Source organism: Sarcophilus harrisii, chromosome 3 (genome assembly GCF_902635505.1).
Source record: "Sarcophilus harrisii chromosome 3, mSarHar1.11, whole genome shotgun sequence".
NCBI lineage: Eukaryota > Metazoa > Chordata > Mammalia > Dasyuromorphia > Dasyuridae > Sarcophilus > Sarcophilus harrisii.
In genome coordinates this window covers 9,747,484-9,760,416 of record NC_045428.1, presented here as the reverse complement: position 1 = coordinate 9,760,416, position 12,933 = coordinate 9,747,484, and the positions used below count along the sequence as shown (strand labels likewise).

The 12,933-nt window shown below is 44.2% G+C and overlaps 1 protein-coding gene across 1 annotated transcript in view; it reads left to right on the top strand.

The window, feature by feature from the left end:
* The window catches only part of ANO7 (anoctamin 7), a 65,115-nt gene that overhangs the window by 36,092 nt on the left and 16,090 nt on the right, over window positions 1-12,933 (top strand). The window contains exons 10-17 of the mRNA XM_031957479.1: window positions 908-998; window positions 2,292-2,388; window positions 3,738-3,881; window positions 3,976-4,113; window positions 4,825-4,923; window positions 7,149-7,251; window positions 9,106-9,217; window positions 11,506-11,560. Coding sequence (XP_031813339.1) covers window positions 908-998; window positions 2,292-2,388; window positions 3,738-3,881; window positions 3,976-4,113; window positions 4,825-4,923; window positions 7,149-7,251; window positions 9,106-9,217; window positions 11,506-11,560 — 839 coding nt within the window. The remainder of the gene's footprint in view (window positions 1-907; window positions 999-2,291; window positions 2,389-3,737; window positions 3,882-3,975; window positions 4,114-4,824; window positions 4,924-7,148; window positions 7,252-9,105; window positions 9,218-11,505; window positions 11,561-12,933) is intronic.

Below are 12,933 nucleotides of genomic sequence, written 5' to 3'. Positions count from 1 at the left end.
GCCTCGTTTCTCTTTGGTTCCTGGATTTTTTTATTTAATTATATGACACCCTACACTCCCCGTTTTATCTTAGGACTGGTACAGGAGAGACATAGAGAGAGAGAGTGATACCTACATACAGATACACATACATATAATACATAGATGACAGACAGATAATGTGTCTGGGTTTTTCATGCTGATTCTGTGTAACCCTATAGACAAATTGGCAGAGACTGAATGATCTGCCATTTCCTTCTCCGTGTGTCCCCATTTTATAGATGGGGAACTAAGGCAAATAGAAGGTCCAGGATCACACAGCTAGCAAGTGTCTAAGGTCAGATTTGAACTCAGGTTTTCCTGATTCCAAACCTGATGCTCTATCCACTGCACCACCCAGCTCATTAAGCACTATCATCTACTCTATCATATCTATCTACTCTGCTTGTCTGTCTCTTTCTATCTGTCACTATGCCAGGTGCCAGTCAGAGATACAGAAGCAAAAATGAAAATTTCCCTCAGCAAAATTGTACCCAAATAACTAAATATAATATACGTGCACAAAGTAAATCCAGATGTATTTGGGGGGAAAGTGGGAACAACTGAAGAGATTAGGAAAGACCACAGATGGGGGTGGTCCCTGACTAGGGCCCTGAAGGGAGGTGATATATAGATATATATTCTATGTATCAGGGACAGCCTGCACCCAGAAGCGGGGTGAATGAAGAGTTTTGGGGGAGTCTTTGAAATCAACTGGGAAAGAGCATTCAGAACCACATTGCAGAGGCTTAACTGTTCACAAGAAAAAGCTGGAGAGAGGAAGGAGGACCCCATGGGTGGGGGCTGCTACAGCTGTTAATCTGCCATGGCTCACCATGTCCTGGGATCCCCCAAGAGCCTCTCTCTGCTTTCCTTTTGTTTGTTTTAGGCTTTTACACGGCGTGGCTCCTGCCAGCATCTTTGGTGGGAGTTGTGGTCTTCCTGGTGGGCTGTTTCACTGTGAGCATGGACATCCCAACGTGAGTAGCATTTGCTTTTCAGCCGCTCCCACAGGCAGATCCCTCTTGGGGACTGAATCAAAAAATGGGGATCATTCTATCTATAGCTCCTTAGTATCCTAGGACCCCAGAACTAGAGATAGAAGGGACCTCAAAAGTCAGTTCATTCAATGACCCCCCCCCCCTCATTTTATGGGGGAAGTCATTTACCCAAGGTGACCCAGAGGCAGGGGTCAGAGTGGACTGAGCTATCGGTTCTGAGGTCTCCTCTCCTCATTAACCTGGGGCCTCGGGCACCCCTCATTGGCTAATGCTGGCTCAGGCCATTGCTCAGGGTCCCAAGATTTGTAGACTTGAAAGCAGAAGGACTGAGAGATTGACTCTTGTTTTTATAAAAAGATTTCCATGGGGGGGGGGGGGCAGAAGGGATGTGACAAGGCTCAGGTGCTAAATACTACAAGCAGAAGAACCCCAATTTGAGGCAGGACTAGTGGGGCCAGCTCCAACACACCTGGAGAGGCAGTTGTTAAATGGTCAGTGTGAACATGCAAAGCTTGGAAACCCCCAGGAATCAGCTTTGATCTGGGCTCCATCTTGTTGATTGTCTAGAGAAAATGATGGAGGAAAGGCTAAAGACACAGATCAATATTACTTACCAATGTGTCAAGCAGACTTTTTTGTGGAGAACTAGTTGTTAAATATTTCCTGGCTCCTGGCTGCCAGCTGGCTGCCTTCATGCTTGTCACTGGTGGGATCTCAGCACCAGAGTGGGCTGTAAGCACTGTCTATCCATGTACACCTCCTGGCTCCAACACTGAACACAGAGTGTTAGACCCTTCCCCAAGTCCCCTTTTCCCAGGTAGACATGGCTCCCCAGGTACCTACTGGCTGTTCTTTGCAAAACCCCAGATATTCTGGTTAAGAAACAGCAGGAAATGTTTAACAGAGAGAATGTCTCCAATCCTCCTTCCATCATCCCATACTCCCTTACCCTCACCCTGTAAATAGAAAAGGAACAGTCTTTCAAACCCATTAGTTAGAAATAGGTCTTATTTTCCGGAGCAAGACAAAGCAATTTGGAGCCCACAGAGTGGATTTGGGGCAATGTCTTTTACTTAAGCGCCTGCCTGCACGGGGGAGGGGGGTGGGGTAGGGGTGGGGGAGAAGGGAGGGGGCCACTGGGAGGATCAAATGAGAGAAAGCACTTAGCATGTATACTGGTGCTTAATAAATGAGGGAGGGAGTGTGACTTTCTCCAGCTGGTTTCTATCATTTTCTCTACTTTTCATCTTTTTTCTCCTGTTTTCCTCCCAGGCAAGACATCTGTGACATTGAGCAGGACCGTTGGATGTGTCCCCTTTGCAGTGACTGCCCATTCTGGAAGCTGTCGAGCATCTGTAAGATCACGAAGGTAGGGACACTGACTGAGGCAGGAAGAACCCGGGACTTTTCTGCCATTCTGTGCTTTTCCTCTCCTGGTTCACATCAGGGATTTTAGGAGGGGGTCACATGATTGGCCCAATTGCTTGACTGCTCTGGGTCTCAAACCTTATCTATCAAACAGAGAAACTCAGGGGAAATCTGAATCAAAAGGCTATGCAAGAGTCAATGTTGAAAAATTATCCCTGCATATGTTTGGAAAATAAAAAGCTTTAAAAGAAATAATGTTTTTAAGTGCCTAAAATAAGATAAATCAGATTTTAAAATGAATCAATAATACTGAAAGTTATTCAATCATTTTTTCAAAATACAAGCCAAGACAGTTTTCAAATTCACCCTTGCAAAACTTTGTGTTCCAAATTTTCTGCTTCCCTTCTTCCTCCTAATAATAAGTAATCCAATATAAGCCAAACAGGTGCAATTCTTGAAGTATTTTTATTTATTATTTAGTTATTTAGTTATCCTAAGGCTATTGGCCTGAGGCAATTTGCTGAGGCAATTGGGATTAAATGACTTGCCAAGGGTCACACAGCTAGGTAGTGTTAAGTGTCTGCGGTCACATTTGAACTCGGGTCCTCCTGACTTCAGGGCTAGTACTCTATCTACTGCATCACCTAGCTGTCCCTGAAGTATTTTTTTAAATTAAGTTCTAAGACCCCAGATTAAATCAGAAACCTGGGGACAGGAATTTGAGGGAAATTTCAGGACAGGAGAATGTTCTCAAGTTCAGAAAGCCGGGGGCAGAGCTGGGAGAAGTGCAGGGGCAAGTTGGCCTGGGCCCTATCCTAAAATGGCCAGACTTGGTAAACATTTCCCTATATGAAGCTTCAGCCTTAAAGCCAGTGGGCTCCTCTCTCCCCACCTCCAGCCAATTCACAAAATCCTAGAGTGAAAAGGGACCTCCGGCACAAGCTAGTTCAGTCCTCAGCAGGCTGTCCTATCCCCTGGTGAGGGGCCCCACTCACCCCTTCAGCCAGCTCCATCCCAAGCCATCCCCAACAACTCCTGCCCCGTGGACCTAGTTCTGCCCCAGAGGCCAAGCACCCGATTTTTGCCCCTTCTCTTCTTCCTCTGGCTAAGCATCTCCAGCTTATCGCTGGTGTCCCAATGGTCTGGTCTTGTGGTTGTCTCTCCAGGATCCCGGATGAGCACCCGCCTGTCCCCTGGATCTGCTTTCTGGATCTTTGCGTCCACAGCCTTTCCTGTCTCTGGGCTGGCACCCTGGCTCTGTTCCTGCCGGCCAGGTCAGTCCCAGGGAGGCTGGGCTGCTCTCCTCCCAGGCTCTGTCTCTCACCTCTGCCCTTCTGGCTCCCGCCACAGATCAGCCGCCTCTTTGACAACAGTGGGACTGTTTTCTTCAGTGTCTTCATGTCTCTGTGGGCCGTGACATTCCTGGAGTACTGGAAACGCAGGAGCGCCAGGTTGGCCCATCTCTGGGACTGCTACGACTACAAAGACTATGAGGTGAGCCAGTGCTCCCTGACCTGGCCGGCCCCACTGCCCCTTGCCAGCCCAGGCTGAACGTGCTCCATCACTGGTCTCTGCGGCTCTGTTTCAGGAGCAGCCTCGGCCCAAGTTTGTGGTCATGGCGCCCATGACAACTCGGAACCTGGTCACCAACCTCGAAGAGCCCTTCTTCCCCAAAAAGAGTTATTTCCAGCGCGCCTTCATGTCGGCCTCCATCATCATCGCCATGGTAGCTCTCCCTTGCCCTGGCTGCCGGGGTTCGTAGCCTAGGTCTTCTGGACAGTCAACAGACAGGGTCTTTGTCCCTCTGGAGATTTTCCAGTATAAACAGCTGATCTTTGTATTGGGCTTTAAAGCCCCATATATGTATGACTTTATTTTAGCTTCCTGACAATCCTGTTGGACTAGGGATAGAATAGCTGTCACTAAAAACCATGTAACAGATGAGGAAACTGGCAAGAGGCAATGAGTCCACTTAGCAAGTCGTCATTCTGACTCCAAGGCCAGAGTTCCACCCCCTATGCCATCCTGCCTCTCATACAGACTGGGAACCAGGAGTCCTGGCTCTTCCATTTATCAGCCGGGAGAGGGACCTCACCTCCCCAGGCTTTGGCTTCTTCATCTCTAGAATGGAGCATCTCCAGGATCCCTTGCCTGGCCAAATCCTTTGTAGGACCATTTCATAGGCAACTTGGTACCACTGGTCCGTGTCTATTGCCCCTCCCTGCCCCGGAACTCTCCCAGGAGAGTTTGGGTTTCCATGAGCATCCAAGTCTCTTCATCTATAAGACATAATGTTGGGCTGAATAACCTCTCAGATCTCTCCAGGCCTTATAGTGCTAAGACTTCGTCCCTTTGGGGCTTCCTGGCACCTCCAAACCAGCACCTACCAGGTATGTGTGTCTGGGTGAACCCTGCCCCAGCCTGACTCCTTCTGCAGGTTGCCACCATAGTGCTGCTCCTGATAGCCATCATCCTCTACCGGGCCACCGTCACCATCTTGGTATCCAAATCCAGAAACATCTTCCTCCTGAAATGGGTGAGTCTCTTCTAATTATTAAGGAGCCTCCTCTGCTCAGAACCTTTGGGGGCTCCCTACTACCCACCAAAACAAGTGTAGACTCTTCTGCCTGGCACTGGGGCCCTCCACAGGGACCACCCTCAGCAGAGGGAAAACCAAGAATTAGCATCCGGTGGCATTTAATTCAGAAGAGTAAGTTAGTTCTAGAACCCCATCATGGCTCTAGGAGATCTGGCTTCTGGTTCTCACTTTGCCACTAGGGAGCCCTTGTGGGACCTTGGATAATCATCACAAGCATTCGTTAAGCATTACGTGCCTGACTTAATTGTGAAAGGGACTAAAAGGTCAAAGAAATATCATTTTTGCCTCCTAGGAACTTAAATTCTTTGGCAAATTAGAGAGTTTGTTGTTGTTGTTGTTTGTGGGACCTATAAATGCACTGGAGTAGGGAGCATCAGGTATGGAAATTCTCTTGACCAGTGTAGACTAGCACCTTTTCTACCTCTGGACACTAAAGAATGAAGGGATTCTCCCAGAGTCCTCAAGGGAATGGCCAAGGTCACCTTGGCCCCTGGTTCTTACTCTTTTCAATCTACTCCCCCAGATAATTTACAATAAATAGACTCCAGGTGATTTGGGTACAATTATTAGGAAAGGCCTCCCTGGGAGGCGGCGTTTGAGCTGAACTTTGGCCAGATCTACTGCTAAGGAGGATCCCTTTGGCAATGATACAGAGGGACGGGGCAGGAGATAAGCCAGGGAAATCAGTTAGAAGGTTGGGAGGCAAAGGACATGGGCTCGAATGTTGCTTCCTGGGCTTCAGTTTCGTCATCTGTAAAATGTGGAGATTGAAATCTATGGTCTTTTAAAGTCATGTCTAGTTGTGAACCTATGATTCTATAGATTAGTTATATTATATATATATGTTTGTATATGTAAACTATATATACACATATACCTATGTAGAGAATATATATTTGTATATATATAGAATAGTTATATGTATATATTTGTTACATATGTAGTTTTTATATATTATATGCATTATATATAATTATATTTTATTTCTATTATATAGTATATATAAATAGTATTTATTTTTATATTATATGTATAGTTAGTTATCTTTACATTTAAAATCCATTCTAGTTCTGAATCTATGATTCTATAGATTAGTTATATATATTTGTATATGTAGACTATGTATACATGTGTATATGTAGAGAGAATATATATTTGTATATATAGAATTGTTATATATATAGATATTCCATATATTAGTTATTATATATATTTATATATTATTTATATTATATAGTATATATAAACAGTATTTATTTTATATTATATATATCTAGTTAGTTATATTTACATTTAAAATCCATTTAGTTCTGAACCTATGATTCTATAGATGAATAATATTTGTATATGTAGACTACACATACATATATAGAGAATATATATTTGTATGCATAGAATTGTTATATATATAGACGTTCCATATGTAGTTATTATATGTTATATGCATTATATATAATTATATATTATTTATATTATATAGTATATATAAACAATATTTATTTTATATTATATATATAGTTAGTTATATTTACATTTTAAATCCATTCTAGTTCTGATTCTATAGAATTCTATAGAATAGTTATATGTATTTATTTGTTACATATGTAGTTATATATTATGTGAATTATATATAATTATATATTATTTCTATTATATAATATATATAAACTATTTAATTGTATTTACGTTTAAAGTCCATTCTAGTTCTGAACCTATGATTCTATAGATTAGTTATATATTTGTATATGTAGACTATATATACATATATAAGTATATATATACATAGAGAATATATATCTATAGAGAGAGAACAATTATATGTCTTTGTTACATATGTAATTGTGTATTATATTATATAGTTATATGTTATAACATATATATTCTATATTATAACATATTATACATTATACAACATATAGTTGTATTTATTTCTCCTCTTTGGACCCAGTCTTACCTGTTATATTCTCCCCCACACCTGGCACTGGCCTCCATGCACTGCCGGGACTGAATGAATGAATGAAGTCCCTTAGTGTGGTAGATCCCATGACAGGCTACAACTCACAAGCCTCTTTCTGTGATTTTTTGATAGGGTTCTGTTTTTTAATGCACTCTGCTATTCGCTTGTGTTTTGTGGGGGATCAGCAGCCTTTTCTTCCTTTTAGGCACCTTGGATTGCTGGTTTCACAAGTGCCATTATGAATCTTTCCTTCATCCTCCTCCTGGCCAAGATCTATGTCCCAGTCGCATATGCTCTGACCAACTGGGGTAAGAGGGATTCGAACTCCAAGGAAGCATCTCTGGCCCGCTCCTGGATGGTGGATCCATGAGAGAAGGGGGAAGAAGAAGTCAAGGGCCCCTGCTAGGGAGGGATGATGGGTATGGAGTCACGGCCCTGGCCTTCCATCCTGGCTCCGTTCCACCCCTTTCCTATCTAGTTACTTCTTGGAATCTGGTTTGTACAATGGGGCTAGTTACTCTCAAAATATTTCATTAACATTGCAAAACTGGAAAGGATCAGTAACCCACTGGGTAACAGCATGAGGATCCAGAAAGATCTTGATTGGCTAAAATCTAGAGCTGAACCAAATGGGATGACATTAATCCCAATTTTATATATTTGATCTTGATTGGCTAAAATCTAGGGCTAAACCAATTGGGATGACACTAAGTGAGTTAGATTAACATGAGAGAGGCTGTGCAAGGTCACCAGCCTTATTTTCTCTTCAGCGCCATCTGGGTCCAGTGGCCAGATGTAGAGCAGGACAGCTAGAGAGGACCCTCTATCTCTAGAACAACGAATGAAAAAGGGGGGAAAAAACCAGTTTTAGCCAAATTAACCAATACCCCAAATTTGACAAAGCCCCAGAGCCATAACCCAGACCTGTTTGCAGGGTCTTTTTCAAACAAATTTAAAATCACCATGTGAGGGATGTAGAAGACCCTTACCCAAAATGACTACTCAGAGATCACTCAGTAGAAGGCAGAAAAGTTGTTTATTGAAAATCTCCGGAGGATGAGCCGTCCCATCGTGAGATAAGAAAGAGAAAGCTCAAGGTAGGAGGGCTAAAGAAGTAGTAAAGATCCACAGCTTTTATACAAGAAATTACATCACAAGTAAGAGAGCATTGAGAAGGGGAGGGGGAGGCATCTAATTGGTTGTTGCTATTTGGGGAGATTAGAATGGAAGGTTTCTGTTTCCCCAAAATCTCCTGATTTCCAGGAAACAGAAAATCAGGCCTTCAGGCTTATTCAAGCAGACAGTGGCCAGCTAATAGACTAAATATTGATAAATGTCAAATACCCATAAATGTCATCAGCTCAGGTTAAATAAATATGTTTCTAGCTGGCCAAGGCTACATATGGGCCTGCACATATTATACGGGTCACAGGGGAAACACAGAAATAATGAAAATAAAATACAGAAAAAGAATTCATACATCCCTGTAAGTTCTTCACCTGATCTCTCTCTCTTCCATACAAACAGTTTAAAAAACATACAAACAAAACTCTGCTCACTTTTCCAGGGGCAGCGGAGGGGGGAAACTGCATGTGGGATTTCATCAATGTAAGGCATCCCCACTATGGAAGAGTAGCAACTCCCCTGTGCTTTAAGGATCTTAAAGAGGGTCTCCAGGTCATTCAAGGGGCTTTCCCAAGCCAGAAAGACTAAGGGGCTCCAAGTCACACAGCTCAGGTGGGTCTGAGGTGAGACTTGGACTCGATTCTTCTGAATCTAATGCAAGCCTCCTACCTACTGTCCCTTATGACCTCTGCTGCTTGACCTCTGAAAACAATGTTCTTTCAGGGATGGACTCAAGACCCAAAACACTGTTATTAGACTTTAATCCTCTTGACCAGGATCCCACTTCTTCTAACTATAACCTAGCCGGATGGCCTTCCCCTCTCTGTACCTCAGTTTCCCCACCTCTAAAGAAGCAGGTTGGACTAGCTGGTCTCCCAACTTTAGTTTCTGTGAACAGTGTCTGGGTGGGACGAGGAACAGGGAAAAAAGTCCCGGTTTCATTATACCTATTACAAGAACTGCCCCAAATCCTAAATGGGAGACGCCTTGATTTGCCAACCCAACTGACCCCATGTTTGTGTTTTTCTTTGCCTCAGAAATGCACAAAACCCAGTCCAAGTTTGAAGATTCTTTTGTTTTAAAAGTGTTTATTTTCCAGTTTGTCAACATCAACTCCTTTCTGATCTACATCGCCTTCTTCAAGGGGAGGTCAGCTCGGACTCATCTCTTTCCTAAGTTGGGGGGGATGGTGGGGAGAGCCTAGGGCTCAGCTGCCTTCTTCACTGGTACCCAAACACTATCTATCAAGCGCCAGCAAGGGCCCGGGCATGCTGGGAGTACCCTCTGGATGGTCAGCCCCCAGGATGGGCAGCTTTCAGTCATGGTCCCAGGTTCGGAAGGACTTGGCTCCAAACCCACCTCAAACAGGTGGTTTACACCTTGCCTTTGGGCCTCGGGCATCTGTCTTATCTGTGAAATAAAGGAGTTAGATTGGTTGCCCCTGCGGTCCCTTCCTTCTGGAAATCCCTGCTCCCATGACTCACAGTGATAAAACCACAGATCCAATGGAATAGTAGAGATTTCCAGTGATTCCCAGATGTCTTTCCTTCCACAATTGGAGAACATGACTGGCCTTGGAACATTAATTAAGCGCCTATTTTGTGCCAGGCATCCTACTGAGCAGTGGGAATAGAACACTCAGCTTTAAGACCCATCACTAATTACAGAATCCCTTTCAGCCTCAGTTTCCTTCTCTGTAAAATACTTACCATGATCTCTCTCTCATAAGGCTGTTGTGAGGTTCAAAAGAGACTGTGTGCTTTGTAAACCTTAAAACGCTGAATAGATGGGAGCCATTATTATTCAATTAATGTAGTTAATGGATTAACCCAAGAGATTCCCCCAGTAGACCGTAAATTCCTTAAGGGCACTTTCATTTTTAAAATGCAAAAGTTCCTGGATCCTCAGCACCTTGGACAGGGTCTGGTATACAGGAGGTGACAAATAACAAAATTCCTAGATTAGATTAACAACCTTAGCATGAACGAATGAAATGTTTATTAAGTACTTACCAGTGTTGGAAATAGAAAGTTGGATAAGACAGTCCTCCAGGACTGGGAGGTTTTAGCTACAAGTCAGATGAGAAGATCCCATACTGCTCAGGGCAGCAGATGGCTGATAGCATTTCAGAGCACTGCCATTTGCTTATATTTCAATACTTTCATGTTAAAGAGGGAGAAACAGGAACTGCCCCATGTCACCCAACAGCTGGTAGGTGTTGGTCAGAGACAGCCTCCAACCCAGGTCACTCTTCCTCAGTTTCCTCACCTCTGACATGAGGGGATTGGGCTGGATGGCCCTGGTGCTCCCCCATAACTGCAGAGCCAGCATCCCATGGCCTCGGGGTCTCTTTGGAACCTCTAAGCATCTCTGGGAGGCTGGTGGTGCTCAACTCTTCCAGGAGCTCAGTGATTGCACTCATTCCCATTTTCCCAGCAGTGACAAAGACCCATCCATGACTAGCCATCCTGGGCAACTTCTGCCTGCAGTCTCCTATAAACTCACCACCGGTGGGTCCATTCAGTGGGGTCTATGGGGATCGTTATCCCTTTGTTCAGATGAGGAAACTAAGGCTCAGAATTTAAGTAACTTGCCCCATCTCCGACATGGTTAGTGAAAGGAACTTAGATTTTCCTGAATCCAAGTGTGTTGACTGCCTCGCTGGCCCGTGTGAAGGGGTGATCATGTTTTCCCAGCAGACAAGAGCAACGTGATCAGGTTTATAATTTTACTGATGAGACAAACTGCAATGCCCAAGAAGGCTCTGGGAATCACCAGGAACCTACTGTGAATTTAAATCAAATTACCAGGAACAAATAAAGTCCCTACTTGTTACATTATACCTATTACAAGAACTGCCCCAAATCCTAAATGGGGGACTCCTTGACTTGCCAACCCAAGAGCACTCTGGGAACTGGGGGACTTTCCAGAGATGATCCAGGCAATAAATAGTGTTATTCTGGATGATTTGTAGTTCTCCAAAGGCTGCTCGTAGGGAGCCCCCAGAGACACTTAGATGGTTTCTGGAAGGATTTCTGAACAGAGTTGGCTTCGGGAATGGCAAAGAAGGCTCTAACCTGGGAAATGGGTCCATTTCCTAACTCTCTCTGCCCCAATGCTGATTCTGCAGCGGAGAGCTGTTTCTGTGAACCAAGAAGTCCCTTTTCCTTGGTTAGACGCCAACACTCCTGGGAGGAGGAAGAGGAACAGTTCCCAGCCAGGAAAGCCTTGCCTTCCTTCAGGATGCAGAAGGTTGCTGCCTCCCCTGAGCAGCCCAGAGCTCCAGGAGTCCCCCCAGGGAGGCAGTGAGGAGCAAGGTGCAGAAGAGGGAGGGACAGAGGAGGGCGCATATTCAAACGAGCCTTCCCCCCTTAGTAGGAGGCTCAGAGAATGGGGACTGATCTCTTGGTGCCTGAATAACCGGGACTGTTCTTCAGATTTTCAGGTTACCCGGGAAACTACCGCACCTTTTTTGGAATACAAAATGAAAATGTGAGTATGTGCTAGGAAACATTAGATGGGGGATGGGGTGGAGGCAGAGCATATGATCACAGCTTTGGAGCCCAGAGGGAGCTGGGGCACTGTCTGCTCCAAATCCTCCCCTTGCAGGTAAGGAAACTGAGTCTCTAAGGGATGAGGTGACCCAGAGAATCCAGGCAGATCCCGGCTCCAAAGCCAGCACCCCTCCCCATGTCCCATGAGAAGCAAGAGAATCCAGCTATATGTTGTTAACATGGACAAATCCCCAATCTCCACTAAGGGCTCATCTTGTAGTCTTCTGGCTCCAGAGCAAATGTCAGTAAACAAAAAGCTTTCATAGCATCACAAAAATATATGTATCATATGGTGTGGTGCCGGAGAAACTGAGGCAAGATAGAGATTAGAGAGTCTTTAGTAATTTACTTAAATCGGAGAGATTTATCAAATGGATCCATGATTAGATCCCAGGGCTGAATGAGACTCTCATCTCCAAGAATTTTGAATGTCATAAAAGATTCTTTTATAGGGTAACAAGAACATCCATCCCGGATGGGGATGACCTAATGGGGGAGGCACCTAGGATGACACAATGGAGGGAGGTACTGGAGAAGCTCCTGATATTCTAATGATGTCTAAAATGGATAAAGACCTTTATCCCATCAAATATTAAGAGGGAATAAGTATAGCCTGAGGTCTAAGGTATTAGACCTTTATCCCATCAAACCTTAAGAGGGATTGTTATCACCTGAGGCAGTGCCTGAACAGGACAATTAGGGAAACTGGGTCTGGACATTAAAAGGGAACTGAGGCACAACCAAAGAAGGAAGCAAAGGAGCATTTATTAAGCACTTTGTGTATGCGTCCGGCACTGTGGGAAGCACTTTTTATAAATATCTCATTTCATCCCCCAACAAATCTTCGAGGCAGGTGATTTATTTATCCCACGTGACTGGTAAGGAAGCAGCTGGGGACAATTAAGTGACTTATCTGGGATCCCATAGCTAACAAGTGTCTGTGGCCCAATTTGAATTCAGGTCTTCCTCACTCCAAACCAACTTCTCTATCTCCGATGCTATTTACCTACCCCATGGCTCCCCAACCCGGGCCAAGTATAAGCCCTGTTGAACACTACTCTAGGCTCGAGGCACATGGGGATTAGCATCCACTTAAAAAACCATGTCTTGAACCCACCAGTATGTTTTCTTTTATTATTAAGCCCATTGAAAAAGACATTAGTTTGTGGCAAAAAAAAAAAAAAAATTAAAACATCAAAGGAAAAAAGGTGACAAGAAAGATTTCTACCTACATAGAAGGTACATTTCCCATAGGTTTCCATACCACTAGTGGGGAAAAGTACAAATGTCCAAAACACATGGAACCAGGAC